Raw genomic sequence first — 19,850 nt, 5'->3', positions numbered from 1 at the left:
AAAAATAGCCATATTATGAACAAAACAAAAAACATTCATGTTTTTGTTGATTTTTATCAGATTTGTGTCTAATTTCATGAGAAAATAGCCATGTTATGCAAATAACAAATGTCCACTAGAGTGGACAGTTATGGTTTTGTTTTATTTTGACACATTTCTGTACAATTATAGGAAAAAAATTACCCTTGTTATGCAAACAACAACATTGTTTTTGTTTTTTTTGGGGCAGATTTTGGTCAGATTTCCGGAACAAATAGTCCTGCTTTGCAAAAAAGAAATGTTTATGCAGTGGACATTTACTTTTTGAGGTATTTTTTGGTAATGTTTTTTGTCAAATTTCAGTAAAAATAGCCCTTTTGTTGTTTTTTTTGTCATATTTTTGTACATTTTTTGGAAAATTTCACGAGAATAGCCCTGTTATGCAAACAAATGTCCACTACAGTGGACAGTTAAGGTTATTATTTTGAAAATTTTTTGTAAAACTTGAGGATAAAATGTGCCTTGTTATGCAAATAACAACATTGTTTTTATTTCTTTTGACACATTTTTGTGAGATTTCTGAATCAAATGGCAATGTTATGCAAAAAAATTAATAATTACTGCAGTCAACATTTTTTTTATGGTTTTGAGGTCATATAATTGTCAAAATGTAGGAAAACACAGCCCTGTTGTGCAAAACACAAATATCCTGTCCAGTGGGCCTTTTTTTTTTTTTGTGTGTGTCACATTTTAGTCAAAATGTTCTCAAATTTCAAGACAGAGTATCCCTGTTATGCAAACCACAAATGACTACTGCAGTGGACATTTATGTTCTTGTTGATTTTGTCAGATATTTGTCCAATTTCACAAGAAAATAGCCCTGTTATGCAAATAGCAAATGTCCACTGCAGTGGACAGTTTAGTTTAGTTTTGACACATTTCTGTAAAATTTTAGGAAAAAAATACCTGTGTTATGCAAACAACATTGTTTTAATTTCTTTTGGCAGATTTTGGGCAGATTTCAGGAACAAATAGCCCTGTTATGCAAAAACAAATAACCACTGCAGTGGACATTTAATTTGTGAGGTGTTTTTTGGTTATATTTTTGTCAAATTTCAGTAAAAAATAGCCCGTTTGTTTTTTTTCTTTGTCATATTTTTGTAAATTTTTAGTAACATTTCACATTTGACAAATGTCTGTACAATTTTTGGAAAAAAATAACCTTGTTATGCAAACAACAACATTGTTTTTTTTGGCATATTTTGGTCAGATTTCAGGAACAAATAGCCCTGTTAAGCAAAAAACAAATGTCTATTGCAGTGGACATTTATTTTTTGTTGATTTGATCAGATTTTTGTGTAATTTCACAAGAAAATAGCCATGTCATGCAAATAACAAAATTCCACTACAGTAGACAGTTATGGTTTTGTTTTGACACATTTCTGTAACATTTTTGGAAAAAAATACCCTAGTTGTGCAAAACACAAAGGTCCTGTCCAGTGGGCATTTTTTATTAATTTATTTTGTCATATTTTTGTCAATGTTCTCAAATTCCAAGAAAGAGTATCCCTGTTATGCAAACAACAAACGTCTACTGCAGTAGACATTCACGTTTTTGTTGGTTTTATCCGATGTTTGTCTAATTTCACGACAAAATAGCCAAATAATAAATGTCCACTACAGTGGACAGTTATGGTTTTGTTTTGACACATTTCTGTAAAATCTTCAGAAAACACTACCCTTGTTATGCAAACAACATTGTTTTGTTTTTTTTCGGTCTATTTTGGTCAGATTTCAGGAACAAATGACGCGGCGCTAAAAGAACACAGTGTTCACTGCAGCAAAGTTATTATCAAGCCTTCCGTATTTATAGCCGCCATGCTGACGACGCTCGCTTTTTTGCTTGAGGGAAGGGGTTTGCATGGCCCCATTCCTGGGTGGATCTCACGTTAATCATTTTGCTGAAAATGATGGAAAGCGCCACTCTACAAAGCAACTGACGCTGTGGTCAGAGTTGGAATTTCAACACATTTTAGAATTTTCAACACTACTGCCATCTGCAGGCTAACGTGGATAGTGCACACCCCTCATTCGTCACGTTTCATGTGTCTGGTAAACCGCGAAAAATGGGGCCGTATAAATACCCTCCCTGCTGGACGTGTGCGAGCCACTCACCTGTTTTGGGGTCCACGGAGAAATATGGCTGTCCTTGCAGGATGCTGTAGACGATCCTGGCGCTGTTTCCGTAGGTGGGGTCGTCCGCGTCGGTGGCTGTGACTTGCAGCACAGACATCCCTGAACGTAAACAAACACGCAAAAAAATTTAACTTTTCATTCTTTATCCAAACGTCATCAAAATTTGACTGTGAAAACACAAAATAATTTTCGGTTTTAGAGAAATAAATTGTTTTCTTCTACTGCTTGTAATTTCTCAGCCGCCTCCTGCACGACACAAGAGTTACAATTTTATTTCTATAAATTTCCCTGGTTTTAAGAGCGATTTCATTATTTTTAGTCATTGACTTTTCGTCATACGGTTATCTTAACCTAAGCATGAATAAATGTAATGTAACTATTTTAGTTTAAAACGGTTAAAAGTGAGACTATAACTATTCAAATAAGATATTTTGGTTACCCCCGACATAAAAAATATTGATTTTAAAAATTGCAAGTTGAATCACACGCTAGGGCCGATGAGGTGGCCACGCCACACTAAACAACAATGACAAACACATTTCGGGAGAATATTTTCACCGTGACACAACATAAACACAACAGAACAAATACCCAGCAGTACCAACTCTTCCGGGACGCTACACTATTTTATTTGGTACATGGTGTAATGATAAGTGTGACCAGTAGATAACAGTCAAACATAAGAGACCCGTCTAAGAACACCAATCAATCAATCAATCAATGTTTATTTATATAGCCCTAAATCACAAGTGTCTCAAAGTGCTGCATAAGCCACGACGACATCCTCGGTTCAGAGCCCACAATACCAACATTGTAAATGTTTAATTGAAAATATAGAACATTACACACGGCGCTCAAAAATCTATCAAAATGTTTTAGTACGAATTTGATAAGCTATGAAGCCGCACAGCATGAAGGATTGTCGGCGCATTAAACATACACGTTTTATTATGGTGTGTGTATAAGGTAAAACATATCATCTGGCGTTTTGTTTCGCAATATTATGCAAAAGAAACTTTTCTTACCTTCTGGTACCTGCTAATCTGAATTTGGGATCTGCATAAGTCCTGAAAAATTGCATGCGTCTACGCCGCGCCGTAGTTGATAAGCTTTTTCGTTTTCTCTATCTTCTTGTTATGAGACATTCATCCTCCGCTGTTGCCATTTGTAATATAAAGTAGTGTAAAGTTCTTACTTGTTTCTGTCAGTAAACTCGCCATGAAAGCGCTAAAACATACCGGTGCAGTGAGTTTACATTACCCACCCAAGGAACTTTAGTTATTAGAGAGTTCCGGTCGGACGTTTTTTCACGGGACACATTTAAAGGCCTACTGAAATGAAATTGTTTTATTTAAAGGGGGATAGCAGATCCATTCTATGTGTCATACTTGATCATTTCGCGATATTGCCATATTTTTGCTGAAAGGATTTAGTAGAGAACAACGACGATAAAGTTCGCAACTTTTGGTCGCTGATAAAAAAAAGCCTTGCCTGTACCGGAAGTAGCGTGACGTCGCAGGTTGAAAGGCTCCTCACATTTCAGCGAGAGCGATTCGGACCGAGAAAGCGACGATTACCCCATTAATTTGAGCCAGGATGAAAGATTTGTGGATGAAGAACGTGAGAGTGAAGGACTAGAGTGCAGTGCAGGACGTATCTTTTTTCGCTCTGACCGTAACTTAGGTACAAGCTAGCTCATTGGATTCAACACTTTCTCCTTTTTCTATTGTGGATCACGGATTTGTATTTTAAACCACCTCGGATACTATATCCTCTTGAAAATGAGAGTCGAGAACGCGAAATGGACATTCACAGTGACTTTTATCTCCACGACAATACATCGGCGAAGCACTTAAGCTACGGAGCTAACGTGATAGCATTGTGCTTAACTGCAGATAGAAACAAAATAAATAAACCTCTGACTGGAAGGATAGACAGAAAATCAACGATACTATTAAACCATGGACCTGTAACTACACGGTTAATGCTTTCCAGCCTGGCAAAGCTTAACAATGCTGTTGCTAACGACGCCATTGAAGCTAACTTAGCTACGGGACCTCACAGAGCTATGCTAAAAACATTAGCTATCCAACTACGCCAGCCCTCATCTGCTCATCAACACCCGTGCTCACCTGCGTTCCAGCGATCGACGGAGCGACGAAGGACTTCACTCGATCATCGATGCGGTCGGCGGCTAGCGTCGGATAACGCGTCGGCTATCTAATTCAAAGTCCTCCTGGTTGTGTTGCTGCAGCCAGCCGCTAAAACACCGATCCCACCTACAACTTTCTTTTTTGCAGTCTTCATTGTTTATTAAACAAATTGCAAAAGATTCACCAACACAGATGTCCAGAATACTGTGGAATTTTACGATGAAAACAGAGATTTTTGTATTGGATACAATGTGTCCGAATACTTCTGTTTCAACGATTGACGTCACGCTCATATGTCATCATACATAGACGTTTTCAACCGGAAGTTTCGCGGGAAATTTAAAATTGCACTTTATAAGTTAACCCGGCCGTATTGGCATGTGTTGCAATGTTAAGATTTCATCATTGATATATAAACTATCAGACTGCGTTGCGTGGTCGGTAGTAGTGGGTTTCAGTAGGCCTTTAAGTAAAGTCTGAATGTCAATAAAACAGATAGCTCCATCTTTTGACACTTCTTCCACTCCCGTCCTTTCACGCTACACCGCTACAACAAAGATGACGGGGAGAAGACGCTGTCGAAGGTGAGCCACGTAAATAAGACCGTCCACAAAACGGGGCATCCGGAAGCGACTGTCAGAAAGCGACTTGAAGATGATCTGTAAAACATAATCTATGCAACATTTTGACCAAAGAATCACCATTACATGTTATGTAGAGCAGTGGTCCCCAACCACCGGGCCGCACAAGAAATTAAAATTGTTAATTTTTTAAAATTTTGTTTTCCATCCATCCATTTTCTACCGCTTATTCCCTTCGGGGTCGCGGGGGGCGCTGGAGCCTAAAAAAACACAAGATACACGTACAATTAGTGCACCAACCCAAAAAACCTCCCTCCTCATTCACACTCATTCGCACAAAAGGTTTGTTTCTTTTTGCTATTAATATTTCTGGTTCCTACATTATATATCAATACAGATCAATACAGCCTGCAGGGATACAGTCCGTAAGCACACATGATTGTATTTCTTTATGACAAAAAAACAACACCCCTCGCGTTTATATTAATATATTTATTATTATGCTGGAATTTTAATTTTCCTGAGGGAACTCTCCTGAAGAAATCAATAAAGTACTATCTATCTATCTATCTATCTATCTATCTATCTATCTATCTCTCTATCTATCTATCTATCTATCTATCTATCTATCTATCTATCTATCTATCTATCTATTATAATAACAGGACTCCTTTAATGCGCCTAATTTATGAAAAAAGATCAAAAATAGACCATTCATCGCCAGTTCGCCTTATAATCCGGTGCGCCCTATTGTCTGGAAAATACGGTATTATTAGGCTTTTAGGTTGGGGTCTAACCATGACTAGACGTTGATACCGCCCCCATGTGGTGGAAAATTATAAATATCGTAACTTCCTTCTATGTGAAATTGTTGATGGTGGGTGGAGGCATTAAGAAGGACTTGACTGCATGGGGTCTTCTCAAAGATGCATGCAGCTTTAATTCTATCCTATATTATGTCAGGTTTTTTGGTTGTTTTTTTTTGCAGCGTAGCAAAGCGTCAAAGGCGTCTGCTGGGGGCCACCGGGGAAATATTGACTACGAACATGGATCCCTTACTCATCACTGACACCTCCGATTGGGTTGCATGAACTGCAGACATGACGTGATGTCATACACACACACAGCAGTCATACAGTAAGCTGCACTGTGTGTGTGTGCGTGCTGTAAATTGAATCAGTAGCTATATTTCAGGCGCTGACCTTCACTTGAAGCAATGCAGCTAACATCTTTCATTCTTCTTTGCAACCCCGCCGGAAGACAAAAGAATTATCGAGGGCCGCTTGCTTTATTTACTGTCATGGCGCGCAGTGCCTGAAAGCCATTGTGTTGCAGCTAAACGCCGCATTCAGATAGCATTACAGGCTCCATTAACCCTTTTACTGTATAATTACACGACGGGTGCACGGCGAGCTCGTACGCTGCATTAGGAAGGGCAAGGGGTCACGTGACCAGAGCGCTGGAAACCGACAAAGTGGCATGCTTGAGTTGTACGCCTGGCCATGCTTTGCAGCAAGAGGCTGCCCCCCCCCCCCCCAGTTATTGATGTTTATGCGAGGCGTTGTTTGTCATCCATCAGGAGCTTTGTCCGAATCACTTAAGCTTCACCTTGCATTTGCTTCTTCACGCCGGCTAAAAGCTCTCCATTTCCTGCACTTGTACCACAGCCAGGCGGCCGTTACGCTCAGACGTCACGTGATGAGGCGCAACGCGTGTTCGTGCGGACGCTGCAGGACCGGAAGATGTGAGGAGTTTGGAATTGTGACCCCTGAGAGTAGCTGCTCTAATGAAAGCGAGCGTTGGCAAACAGCAAGCATAAGACAACCCCTTTTTTTTTAAAGATATGTTTATAAGGAAAACACTTTTCAAGACATCTGCTTATTTTCAATATAACTACATATTAGGAGCTACAGACCTGAATATAAGACGACCTGACTTGCTGACTATTTATTAGGTAATAATGTCTCTGATACGAGTCTTCATGTCGGCCAGGGAAGGCAAACAAGTGAGAAGTATTGTTGGCAATTGTAACCTATGAGAGGCTATCATTAGCAAAAGGCGAATTAATATAAGACAACCCTGAATATAAGTCAATCCCTTTTTTGAAAACATGTTTGTGAGGCAACCACTTTTCAATACAAATCTGCCTATTTTCAATATGACTTGATGTTAGGAATGCTATAGACCCCGAATGTAAGACGACCTGACTTGCTGACTATTTATTGGGAAATAATGTCTCTGATACGAGTCTTCATGTCGGCCAGGGAAGGCAAACAAGTGAGAAGTGTTGTTGGCAATTGTAACCTACGAAAGGCTATCATTGGCAAAAAGCGAATTAATATAAGACAATCCTGAATATAAGTCAATCCCCTTTTTTGAAAACATGTTTATGAGGAAACCACTTTTCAATACAAATCTGCTTATTTCCAATATAACTTGATGTTAGGAAAGCTATAGACCTGAATATAAGACGACCTGACTTGGACTATTCATTGGGAAATAATGTCTCTGATACAAGTCTTCATTTCGGCCAGGGAAGGTAAACTAGTGAGAAGATTTGTTGGCAATTGCAACCTATGAGAGGCTATCATTAGCAAAAGGCAAAATAATATAAGACAACCCTGAATATAAGTCAATCCCTTTTTTGAAAACGGGTTTATGAGGCAACTACTTTTCAATGCAAATCTGCTTATTTTCAATACTACTTGATGTTAGGAAAGCTATAGACCCTGAATATAAGACGACCTGACTTGCCGACTATTTATCGAAAAATAATGTCTCTGATACGTGTCTTCATGTCTGCCAGGGAGGGTAAACAAGTGAAGAGTGTTGTTGGCGATTGTAACCTATGAGAGGCTATCATTAGCAAAAGGCGAATTAATATAAGACAACCCTGAATATAAGTCAATCCCTTTTTTGAAAACATGTTTGTGAGGCAACCTCTTTTTAATACAAATCTGCCTATTTTCAATACGACTTGATGTTAGGAAAGCTATAGACCCCGAATATAAGACGACCTGACTTGCCGACTATTTATTGGGAAATAATGTCTCTGATAGGAGTCTTCATGTCGGCCAGAGAGGTTAAACAAGTGAGGAGTGTTGTTGGCAATTGTAACCTACGAAAGGCTATCATTGGCAAAAATCGAATTAATATAAGACAACCCTGAATATAAGTCAATCCCCTTTTTTGAAAACATGTTTATGAGGAAACCACTTTTCAATACAAATCTGCTTATTTTCAATACAACTGCATGTTAGGAAAGCTACAGACATGGATATAAGACGGCCTGACTTGCTGACTATTTATTGGGAAATAATGTCTCTGATACAAATCGGCCAGGGAGGGCTAACCAGTGAGAAGTTTTGTTGGCAATTGTAATCTATGAGAGGCTATCATTGGCAAAAGGCAAATTAATATAAGACAACCCTGAATATAAGCTAATCCCTTTTTTGAAAACACATTTATGAGGAAACCACTTTTCAAGACAAATCTGCTTATTTTCAATATAACTTGATGTTAGGAAAGCTATAGACCTGAATATAAGACGACCTGACTTGGACTATTCATTGGGAAATAATGTCTCTGATACGAGTCTTCATGTCGGCCAGGGAAGGTAAACTAGTGAGAAGATTTGTTGGCAATTGCAACCTATGACGCATGCTTACCTTAGCTAAAGCTAAATACTACTCAAATCTCATCTGCCTCAACAAAAACGATCCTAAATTTCTGTTTAGTACAGTAGCATCGCTAACCCAACAAGGGACTCCTCCCAGTAGCTCCACCCACTCGGCAGATGATTTTATGAATTTCTTTAATAAGAAAATTGAACTCATTAGAAAGGAGATTAAAGACAACGCATCCCAGCTACAACTGGGTTCTATTAACACAAATACGACTGTATATACGACGGACACTGCCCTCCAAAATAGTCTCTCTATTTTTGATGAAATAACATTAGAGGAATTATTACAGCGTGTAAGTGGGATAAAACAAACAACATGTTTACTTGACCTACTTCCTGGGAAACTTATCAAGGAACTGTTTGTATTATTAGGTCCATCAGTGTTAAATATTATAAACTTATCACTTTCCTCCGGCACTGTTCCCCTAGCATTCAAAAAAGCGGTTATTCATCATCTGCTCAAAAGACCTAACCTCGATCCTGACCTCATGGTGAACTACCGACCGGTCTCCCACCTTCCATTTATTTCCAAAATTCTCGAAAAAATTGTTGCACAGCAGCTAAATGAACACTTAGTGACTAACAATCTCTGTGAACCTTTTCAATCCGGTTTCTGGGCAAATCACTCTACGGAGACAGCCCTCGCAAAAATGACTAATGATCTATTGCTAACGATGGATTCTGATGCGTCATCTATGTTGCTGCTTCTTGATCTTAGCGCCGCTTTCGATACCGTCGATCATAATATTTTATTAGAGCGTATCAAAACACGTATTGGTATGTCAGATTTAGCCTTGTCTTGGTTTAACTCTAATCTTACTGACAGGATGCAGTGTGTCTCCCATAACAATGTGACCTCGGACTATGTCAAGGTAACGTGCGGAGTTCCCCAGGGTTCGGTTCTTGGCCCTGCACTCTTTAGTATTTACATGCTGCCGCTAGGTGACATCATACGCAAGTACGGTGTTAGCTTTCACTGTTATGCGGATGACACCCAACTCTACATGCCCCTAAAGCTGACCAACACGCCGGATTGTAGTCAGCTGGAGGCGTGTCTTAATGAAATTAAACAATGGATGTCCGCTAACTTTTTGCAACTCAACGCTAAGAAAACGGAAATGCTGATTATCGGTCCTGCTAGACACCAACATCTATTTAATAATACCACCTTAACATTTGACAACCAAACAATTACACAAGGCGACTTGGTAAAGAATCTGGGTATTATCTTCGACCCAACTCTCTCGTTTGAGTCACACATTAAGAGTGTTACTAAAACGGCCTTCTTTCATCTCCGTAATATCGCTAAAATTCGTTCCATCTTGTCCACTAGCGACGCTGAGATCATTATTCATGCGTTCGTTACGTCTCGTCTCGATTACTGTAACGTATTATTTTCGGGTCTCCCTATGTCTAGCATTAAAAGATTACAGTTGGTACAAAATGCGGCAGCAAGGCTTTTGACAAAAACAAGAAAGTTTGATCATATTACGCCTATACTGGCTCACTTGCACTGGCTTCCTGTGCACCTAAGATGCGACTTTAAGGTTTTACTACTTACGTATAAAATACTGCACGGTTTAGCTCCAGCCTATCTCGCCGATTGTATTGTACCATATGTCCCGGCAAGAAATCTGCGTTCAAAGAACTCCGGCTTATTAGTGATTCTCAGAGCCAAAAAAAAGTCTGCGGGCTATAGAGCGTTTTCTATTCGGGCTCCAGTACTCTGGAATGCCCTCCCGGTAACAGTTAGAGATGCTACCTCAGTAGAAGCATTTAAGTCCCATCTTAAAACTCATTTGTATAATCTAGCCTTTAAATAGACCCCCCTTTTTTAGACCAGTTGATCTGCCGTTTCTTTTCTTCTCTCCTCTTCTCCCCTGTCCCTTGCGAGGGGGAGTTGCATAGGTCCGGTGGCCATGGATGAAGTGCTGGCTGTCCAGAGTCGGGACCCCGGGTGGACCACTAGCCTGTGCATCGGTTGGGGACATCTCTGCGCTGCTGACCCGTCTCCGCTCGGGATGGTTTCCTGTTGGCCCCGCTGTGGACTGGACTCCCGCTGATGTGTTGGATCCACTGTGGACTGGACTTTCACAATATTATGTCAGACCTACTCGACATCCATTGCTTTCGGTCTCCCCTAGAGGGGGGGTGGGTTACCCACATATGCGGTCCTCTCCAAGGTTTCTCATAGTCATTCACCGACGTCCCACTGGGGTGAGTTTTTCCTTGCCCGTATGTGGGCTCTGTACCGAGGATGTCGTTGTGGCTTGTACAGCCCTTTGAGACACTTGTGATTTAGGGCTATATAAATAAACATTGATTGATTGATGAGAGGCTATCATTAGCAAAAGGCAAAATAATATAAGACAACCCTGAATATAAGTCAATCCCTTTTTTGAAAACGGGTTTATGAGGCAACTACTTTTCAATGCAAATCTGCTTATTTTCAATACTACTTGATGTTAGGAAAGCTATAGACCCTGAATATAAGACGACCTGACTTGCCGACTATTTATCGGAAAATAATGTCTCTGATACGTGTCTTCATGTCTGCCAGGGAGGGTAAACAAGTGAAGAGTGTTGTTGGCGATTGTAACCTATGAGAGGCTATCATTAGCAAAAGGCAAATTAATATAAGACAACCCTGAATATAAGTCAATCCCTTTTTTGAAAACATGTTTGTGAGGCAACCTCTTTTCAATACAAATCTGCCTATTTTCAATACGACTTGATGTTAGGAAAGCTATAGACCCCGAATATAAGACGACCTGACTTGCCGACTCTTTATTGGGAAATAATGTCTCTGATAGGAGTCTTCATGTCGGCCAGAGAGGATAAACAAGTGAGGAGTGTTGTTGGCAATTGTAACCTACGAAAGGCTATCATTGGCAAAAAGCGAATTAATATAAGACAACCCTGAATATAAGTCAATCCCCTTTTTTGAAAACATGTTTGAGGAAACCACTTTTCAATACAAATCTGCTTATTTTCAATACAACTGCATGTTAGAAAAGCTACAGACATGGATATAAGACGGCCTGACTTGCTGACTATTTATTGGGAAATAATGTCTCTGATACAAATCGGCCAGGGAGGGCTAACCAGTGAGAAGTTTTGTTGGCAATTGTTATCTATGAGAGGCTATCATTGGCAAAAGGCAAATTAATATAAGACAACCCTGACTATAAGCCAATCCCTTTTTTGAAAACACATTTATGAGGAAACCACTTTTCAAGACAAATCTGCTCATTTTCAATATAACTTGATGTTAGGAAAGCTATAGACCTGAATATAAGACGACCTGACTTGCTGACTATTCATTGGAAAATAATGTCTCTGATACGAGTCTTCATGTCGGCCATACGATTTTGAAAACATGTTTATGAGGAAACCACTTTTCAAGACAAATCTGCTCATTTTCAATATAACTTGATGTTAGGAAAGCTATAGACCTGAATATAAGACGACCTGACTTGGACTATTCATTGGGAAATAATGTCTCTGATACGAGTCTTCATGTCGGCCATACGATTTTGAAAACATGTTTATGAGGAAACCACTTTTCAAGACAAATCTGCTTATTTTCAATATAACTTAATGTTAGGAAAGCTACAGACCCCGAATATAAGACAACCTGACTTGCTGACTATTTATTGGGAAATAATGTCTGTGATACGAGTCTTCATGTCGGCCAGGGAGGGTAAACAAGTGAGGAGTGTTGTTGGCAATTGTAACCTACGAGAGGCTATCATTGGCAAAATGCGAATTAATATAATATAATATAATATATATTTCTAATATAATATCATTTCAAATGTCCTTGGAATGATTTTTTTCGAATCTTAAATATATTCTCCCTGCTGATTGAAATAATGGCCGCGTTGCTCGTGTTTGCGCATTAACATCCTAATAGATCTCAACAAACGCATACATTATATTGCCAAAAGTATTTGGCCACCCATCCAAATGATGACAATCAGGTGCCCTAATCACTTGTATAAAATCAAGCACTTAGGCATGGAGACTGTTTCTACAAACATTTGTGAAAGAATGGGCCGCTCTCAGTGATTTCCACCATGGAACTGTCATAGGATGCCACCTGTGCAACAAATCCAGTCGTGAAATGTCCTCGCTCCTAAATATTCCAAAGTCAACTTTATTATAAGAAAAGTAAAGAGTTTGGGAACAACAGCAAGTCAGCCACCAAGTGGTAGGCCATGTAAACTGACAGAGAGTGGTCAGCGAATGCTGAGGCGCTTAGTGCAAAGACTTTCTGCATAGTCAGTTGCTACAGAGCTCCAAACTTCATGTGACCTTCCAATTAGCCCACGCACAGTACGCAGAGAGCTTCATGGAATGGGTTTCCATGGCCGAGCAGCTGCATCTAAGCCATGCATCACCAAGTCCAATGCAAAGCGTGGGATGCAGTGGTGTAAAGCACGTCGCCACTGGACTCTAGAGTAGTGGAGACACCTTCTCTGGAGTGATGAATCACGCTTTTCCATCTGGCAATCTGATGGACCAGTCTGGGTTTGGAGGTGTGCCGAGTGTGACATTTGGTGGAGGAGGAATTATGGTGTGGGGTTGTTTTTCAGGAGTTGGGCTTAGCCCCTTCGTTCCAGTGAAAGGAACTTTGAATGCTCCAGGATACCAAAACATTGTGGACAATTCCATGGGATGGCACTTCAAGTTCATATGTGAGTAAAAGCAGGTGGCCAAATACTTTTGGCAATATAGTGTATTTCACGGAAAAACAGCCAGCGTGAGCAATTTTTTTTTTTGCCAGTCGCCGTATGCGGCGTAAATATACAATATGTACATATTGTTTATTCCTTTTTGTTGTGCATGAATACACATGAGAGCAACCTGCCACTTATTGACTGCATATTAAGAGGGCGCCTGCAGCCATGTTGACGCTTGCATAATTAATGTGCGTTTACAGCGTGGTTCCAACGCGCCTGTAAAGCACAGAGCGGGGAGACGGGCACACCTTCTCAGCGGGACGGCGTGTATATGGACCATTGCGGTTTGAAGCAAATTCATAGTCACAGGAGCAGCCGCACATTTGTAAGACGTGCCGCAAAATACGAGCCATTCTGCCCGAGAGGCCGGAACCCGCTGGACCGAGATGAGGCCTGTCTTTTGTCAGGGGGGTAAAAAAAAAAAAATAGAACAAAGAGATAAAAAATAGATGTTGCCACATGATGCATGTGAGGCAGCGACTTGTCTCCGAGTGGAAGTGAGGTTTACTTTCCTCCCATGATCCCAAAGGTCTACCGGCTTGGGACCGCATTACGGCGAGCGCCAACAGGAGGCTAATTGTCCCCGGCAGCAGGTTTTCAGCACTAACATTGGCGTTGTTAGGCCTATTTTAGGGGGGCTCAAGCCCCCCTAAAATGTTCTTAAGCCCCCCTAAATAATTTGGTGTTAAAAAAAAATAAAAAAAATCTATATATATATATATATAAATATATATTTTTTTTTACAAATACATGCCGACATATTCATTATAAAGTGGCCCGAATATGAGTTTAAATAAATAATCATATAACCTGTCATTATTCGCTCACTTTCCCCTCACTTCATAGCGTAAGGTAGAGAGCCCCTTTAGTGCGCCAATCCATTCCACTTGTTCATATAGAAAATACCCACATCACTCAAAACCCAGTCCGCATTTTCTCTGCGACCTTGCTTGCGGTCCTGCAGGTGTACGAAGCACATTAGCACACAGCACTGCAGAACAAGAACCTTGTGTCTGCAATTGTAAATAATTTATTTTTTAAGTTTTGTGTTTCTTGTAGAATCTATATCAGGGGTCGGCAACCTTTACCACTCAAAGAGCCATTTTGGAAAGTTTCACAAATTAAAGAAAACAATGGGAGCCACAAAAAAAATTTGAAAATTTAAAATGAAAAACACCGCATACAAAGCTTAAATTGCTTTGCGCTATGTTAACCAGGGGTCTCTGACACACACACCGGCACGCATCTTAATAAGGAAATTTAATGTTAGTGCGGCCCGCGACTTTTAATTGAATGGCGCTTGATAGCGTCTTTCTTGCCAACCCTCCCAAATTTCAGGACGTGCTGGCACTGCTTTTAGCGCCCTCTACAGCCTGCCCAAACAGCGTACCTGCTTGGCCACAGGTTGAATGCAGCTTTTGCTTGCTCACGTAAGTGCCAGCAAGGCATACTTGTTCAACAGCCACACAGCTTACACTGACGGTAGCCGTACAAAAACAACTTTAACACTGTTACGTTACAAATATGCGCCACACTTTGAACCCACACCAAAAAAGAATGACAAACACATTTCTGGAGAACATCTGCACTGTAACACAACATAAACACAACACAACAAATACCCAGAATCCCATGCAGCCCTAACTCTTCCGCTCAACCGACGCACGGAGAGGGAGGGGGGGGGTGATGTGTGGGGGGGTTTGGTGGTAGCGGGGGTGTATAATGTAGACCGGAAGAGTTAGGGCTGCATGGGATTCTGGGTATTTGTTGTATTGTGTTACGGTGCGGATGTTCTCCAGAAATGTTTTTGTCATTCTTTTTTGGTGTGGGTTCACAGTGTGGCGCATATTTGTAACGTAACAATGTTAAAGTTGTTTTATACGGACACCGTCAGTGTAAGCTGTGTGGCTGTTGAGCAAGTATGCCTGGCTGTCGCCTACGTGTGCATGTAAAAGCAACATATAACATGTGGCCGGGCTGGCACGCTGTTTGTAAATGCTATAGAGGACAATTAATGCAGTGCCATTAGGGCACGCCCTTGATTAAGTAATTAAGAGTGAAAATAGGATAATATTTGCCCTGGGAGATTTCTAGGAGAGGCAGTCTCCTGGGAAAATCGGGGGGGGGGTCGTTAAGTATACTGGGAAAACCGGGAGGGTCGGCAAGTATGCAGCTGAGCCGCATCAGAGTGGTCAAAGAGCCGCATGCGGCTCCGGAGCCGCGGGTTGCCGACCCCTGATCTATATAAAGTAATATACTTTAGCCTATTGTTAAAATAATGAAAAAAAACATCATAAAATATATTTGTTTTATTGTATTGTTACATTAATAGCTGTTGTATTATTCTAGGATGGCTTGTTAAACATTTCATAGGATTTTCAGAGGGCGGAAAAACCAAGACATTTAATATAAAATGTAAAATGAATAAATACATAAAAAGAAAAAGAAAAACAATGGTTAAAAGCCATCGTCCCGGGGAGCATTTAATTTTGTCCGGTCATTTTTTTTACCATCCCCGGGACGACGGGACTACGTTAATCTCAAGCCCTGGAAGTTACATTTTATTGTTTGTATTATTTGTTTCAGCATTGCACTTTGAAGATGGTCCCTCAGCTCTTTGACAGCATTGGCTCTTTTTCAGATCAGCAGACGGACTCTAAGTCTTTCTTATTTACAGTATATATAAAAGTTTCTCATTTCTATTCAGACTTCCATATATATTTAATTTCCTTAACGGCTTGCCATAATATATATATATATATATATATATATATATATATATATATATATATATATATATATATATATATATATATATATATATATATATATATATAAATATATTATATACAAGCCAAATTATCCCGATCCAGATATTACTTGAATTTAAGTAATTAAGTAACATTTCCAGGGTTTGAATTTACAACCATTTTAGTCACATATGTGCCCAAAATGTAACTGTGCAACTTCAAAATATTTGGGAACAAACAATTATTGTATTGTGAGCTAAAGTGGTGGCATTAGCCTCTATGTTGTGAATGAATAACATAGAGGCTAATGCCATTCTTTCATTGTGTTTCAGTGTATCTTGAAGGATCATGCAAGCAATTGTTTCTTGTTGATGCTGTAAACAAAATGTCACTGTGCAAACCCATGTTTGTTGTTGTACTTAACACAGATTGAAAATAAACCCACTGAAATAATAATAATAAAAATGATTAATTTCTAAGTCTTTGTTAGCCGTTTGTGAAGTTTTGTGCTCGTGCGCTATGTTCGCTCGCATCCTGTGCATCTCCTGTCCTTAAAAGCTAGTGACGCCCCTTGAGCACTACAATGCAAAAAGTAAGTGTTCAAAAACAAGAAAAAAATTACAAAAATTAGGGGTATTTTATTTGAACTAAGCAAAATTATCTGCCAATAGAACAAGAAAATTCGGCTTGTCAAGACTTTCCAAAACAAGTAAAATGAGCTATTCTCAATAAACCCAAAAATACCTTAAAATAAGTAGATTTTCACTAATAACAAGTGCACTTTTCTTGATAGAAAATGAAAATATAAGACCTTTTTGCTCAATATGTTGTAAAATATTCTTAAATTAAGTAAATGCTAGTGCCATTATCTTGATATAATGATATGCACTCGGCATTACATTTCTTGAAACCAGCAAACTTATACTAAAAACTAATTTATTGTTCTTAATGGAAAGGCAACCGCTTGTTACTCTCGGGGTCTCCCAGCCGCTCAGGCAAATGTGAAGTGAATTATTTTTATATAGCGCTTTTCTCTAGTGAATCAAAGCGCTTTACATAGTGAAAACCCAATATCTAAATTACATTTAAACCCGTGTGGGTGGCACTGGGAGCAGGTGGGTAAAGTGTCTCGCTCAAAGACACAACGGCAGGGACTAGGATGGCGGAAGCGGGGATTGAACCTGGAACCCTCAAGTTGCTGGCACGGCCACTCTACCAACCGAGCTATACCGCCCCAAATCATATGGTCTAAAAAGGCATTTTTCCATCGATAACATGACATCATCATGCCAAGTGCATGCTCTTTCAGTCAATTAGTGCACATATATTCAGCCCGGCCCCCAGCCAAAAAATGTTTTATTGTAATTTTGAAGAATTTATCTGAATGTGACGGCGTGGTGAAGTTGATAGAGTGGCTGTGCCAGCAATCGGAGTGTTGCTGGTTACTGGGGTTCAATTCCCACCTTCTACCTTCCTAGTACCGTCCGTTGTGTCCTTGGGCAAGACACTTCACCCTTTGCCTCTGATGGCTGCTGGTTAGCGCCTTGCATGGCAGCTCCCGCCATCAGTGTGTGAATGTGTGTGTGAATGGGTAAATGTGGAAATACTGTCAAAGCACTTTGAGTACCTTGAAGGTAGAAAAGCGCTGTAAAAGTATAACCCATTTATCATTTATTTATAATGTTCATGAACTATTTCTGTTTAAACTGGTTTGAAATGTCACATGTTAAATGTTTAAATATTAACTGTCAGCTTACTGTACTGTGCCAACTGTACTACTATATGAGTACGTATTTTCTATTGCTTCATTGAAAATAAAACAGCAAAGTCCATTTGGCTGTCATCTGTTTTAATTATGAGACACCATTTTGTCAAAATCATGATTTTTTTTCTTCATGCTTGAAGTAAGAAATGATTACTTTAAAAAAAGTAGTTGTATACTTGTGAGTGTTGATGACACAGCTTTGCAACAGTTGATATTCTCTTTCCAAGCATGTTTTACTCAATACAGGTCATCAAATCTCAGCAACAAGCTGTAATATCTTACTGAGATCATTTAGGACCAAAACCCTTAAAACAAGTAAAACACTCTAACATAAAATCTGCTTAGTGAGAAGAATTATCTTATCAGACAGAAAATAAGCAAATATCAGCCTTATTTGAGATATTTAATCTTACTTAGATTTCAGTTTTTGCAGTGTACAACTGCCTGGAAGCAGTGTGGAGTTCCGTGGCGACGACAAGCCATGTCAACTCGTATGGCCGGGCCGATAAAACGATATGGACATATATCACAATTAGGGCTGCAACAACTAATCGATTAAAATCGATTATTAAAATAGTTGCCAATTAATTTAGTCATCGATTCGTTGGATCTATGCTATGCGCATGCGCAGATGTTTATTTTTTATTTTATTTTTTTAATAAACCTTTATGTATAAACTGCAACATTTACAAACAGCTGAGAAACAATAATCAAAATAAGTATGGTGACAGTATGCTTTTTTTTTTCAATTAAAAACTGGATAGGATAGAAATGTAGTTTGTCTCTTTTATCCAATTATTAATCGATTAATCGAAGTAATAATCAACAGATGAATCAATTATCAAATGAATCGTTAGTTGCAGCCCTAATCACAATAGATCAGTACAAGTTCAAACCCCGGGCCGAGTCATACCAAAGACTATGAAAATGGGACCCATTACCTCCCTGCTTGGCACTCAGCATCAAGGGTTGGAATTGGGGGTTAAATCACCAAAATGATTCCCAGGTGTGGCCACCGCTGCTGCTCACTGCTCGCCTCAACTCCCAGGGGGTGAACAAGGGGATGGGTCAAATGCAGAGGACAAATTTCACCACACCTAGTGTGTGTGTGACTATCATTAGTACTTATATACGGTAAATTCCAGACTGTAAGCCGCTACTTGTTTCCTATGCTTTGAACTAGGGCTGGGCAATATATGGAGTTTGTAAGATATATCGATATATTTTTAAACAAGATATGAATTAAGAAAATGTCGTAATATCCATATAATTTATTTCAAGGGAAAATGACCAAACGCCGCTGATTTGTTGTGTTCCCTGCTCTCTCCCCCCCGCTCCCCACTCGCTACTAAACTTGTATAAGAACATCCATGATGGGGCGGTATAGCTCGGTTGGTAGAGTGGCCGTGCCAGCAACTTGAGGGTTCCCGGTTCGATCCCCGCTTCCGCCATCCTCGTCACTGCCGTTGTGTCCTTGGGCAAGACACTTTACCCACTATTCTCCCAGTGCCACCCACACTGGTTTAAATGTAACTTAGATATTGGGTTTCACTATGTAAAAGTGCTTTGAGTCACTGGAGAAAAGCATTATATAAATATAATTCACTCCACTTTGGTTTGCAATGATGAGTCACGATTGGTTGGGATTTGGGCAAAACATTAGGGATGGGCCAATCAGAGGCAAGATAGGGCGGGTCATGGAACCAGGAAGGGAAATCACAACAGACATCCCAAATGACGAGGAGAGAGTCGTAGAAGAGAAAAGGGAATATTCAAGCGGGCGATTTATATATTTCAAAAAATTGTGGTGAATGGCAGAGGGATTCTCTTCTTTAGATTGTTCTTTTAGCCATGTAGACCACGTCCAGGAAACCCACAACGCGCCTACTTGGCCACATTTGGACAAATGTATGCGTCTGGATAAAACATTCATTTGAGTAGTTTACCATGTAAGCCCAAATCAAAAGTGTTCTTAAGTTGCCAAGCCGGGCATATT

General features: G+C 39.8%; 1 protein-coding gene across 2 annotated transcripts in view; it reads right to left on the bottom strand.

The window, feature by feature from the left end:
- Nucleotides 1-19,850, bottom strand: part of LOC133629862 (cadherin-18) — a 278,024-nt gene that overhangs the window by 101,949 nt on the left and 156,225 nt on the right. For both annotated transcript variants that reach the window (XM_062020906.1, XM_062020907.1), the window contains exon 4: nt 2,155-2,274. In XM_062020906.1, the coding sequence (XP_061876890.1) occupies nt 2,155-2,274 (120 nt within the window). The remainder of the gene's footprint in view (nt 1-2,154; nt 2,275-19,850) is intronic.

The sequence above is a fragment of the Entelurus aequoreus genome, linkage group LG15, assembly GCF_033978785.1.
Source record: "Entelurus aequoreus isolate RoL-2023_Sb linkage group LG15, RoL_Eaeq_v1.1, whole genome shotgun sequence".
In the NCBI taxonomy this organism is placed as follows: domain Eukaryota; kingdom Metazoa; phylum Chordata; class Actinopteri; order Syngnathiformes; family Syngnathidae; genus Entelurus; species Entelurus aequoreus.
This window is presented reverse-complemented; position numbering and strand designations above follow the sequence as displayed.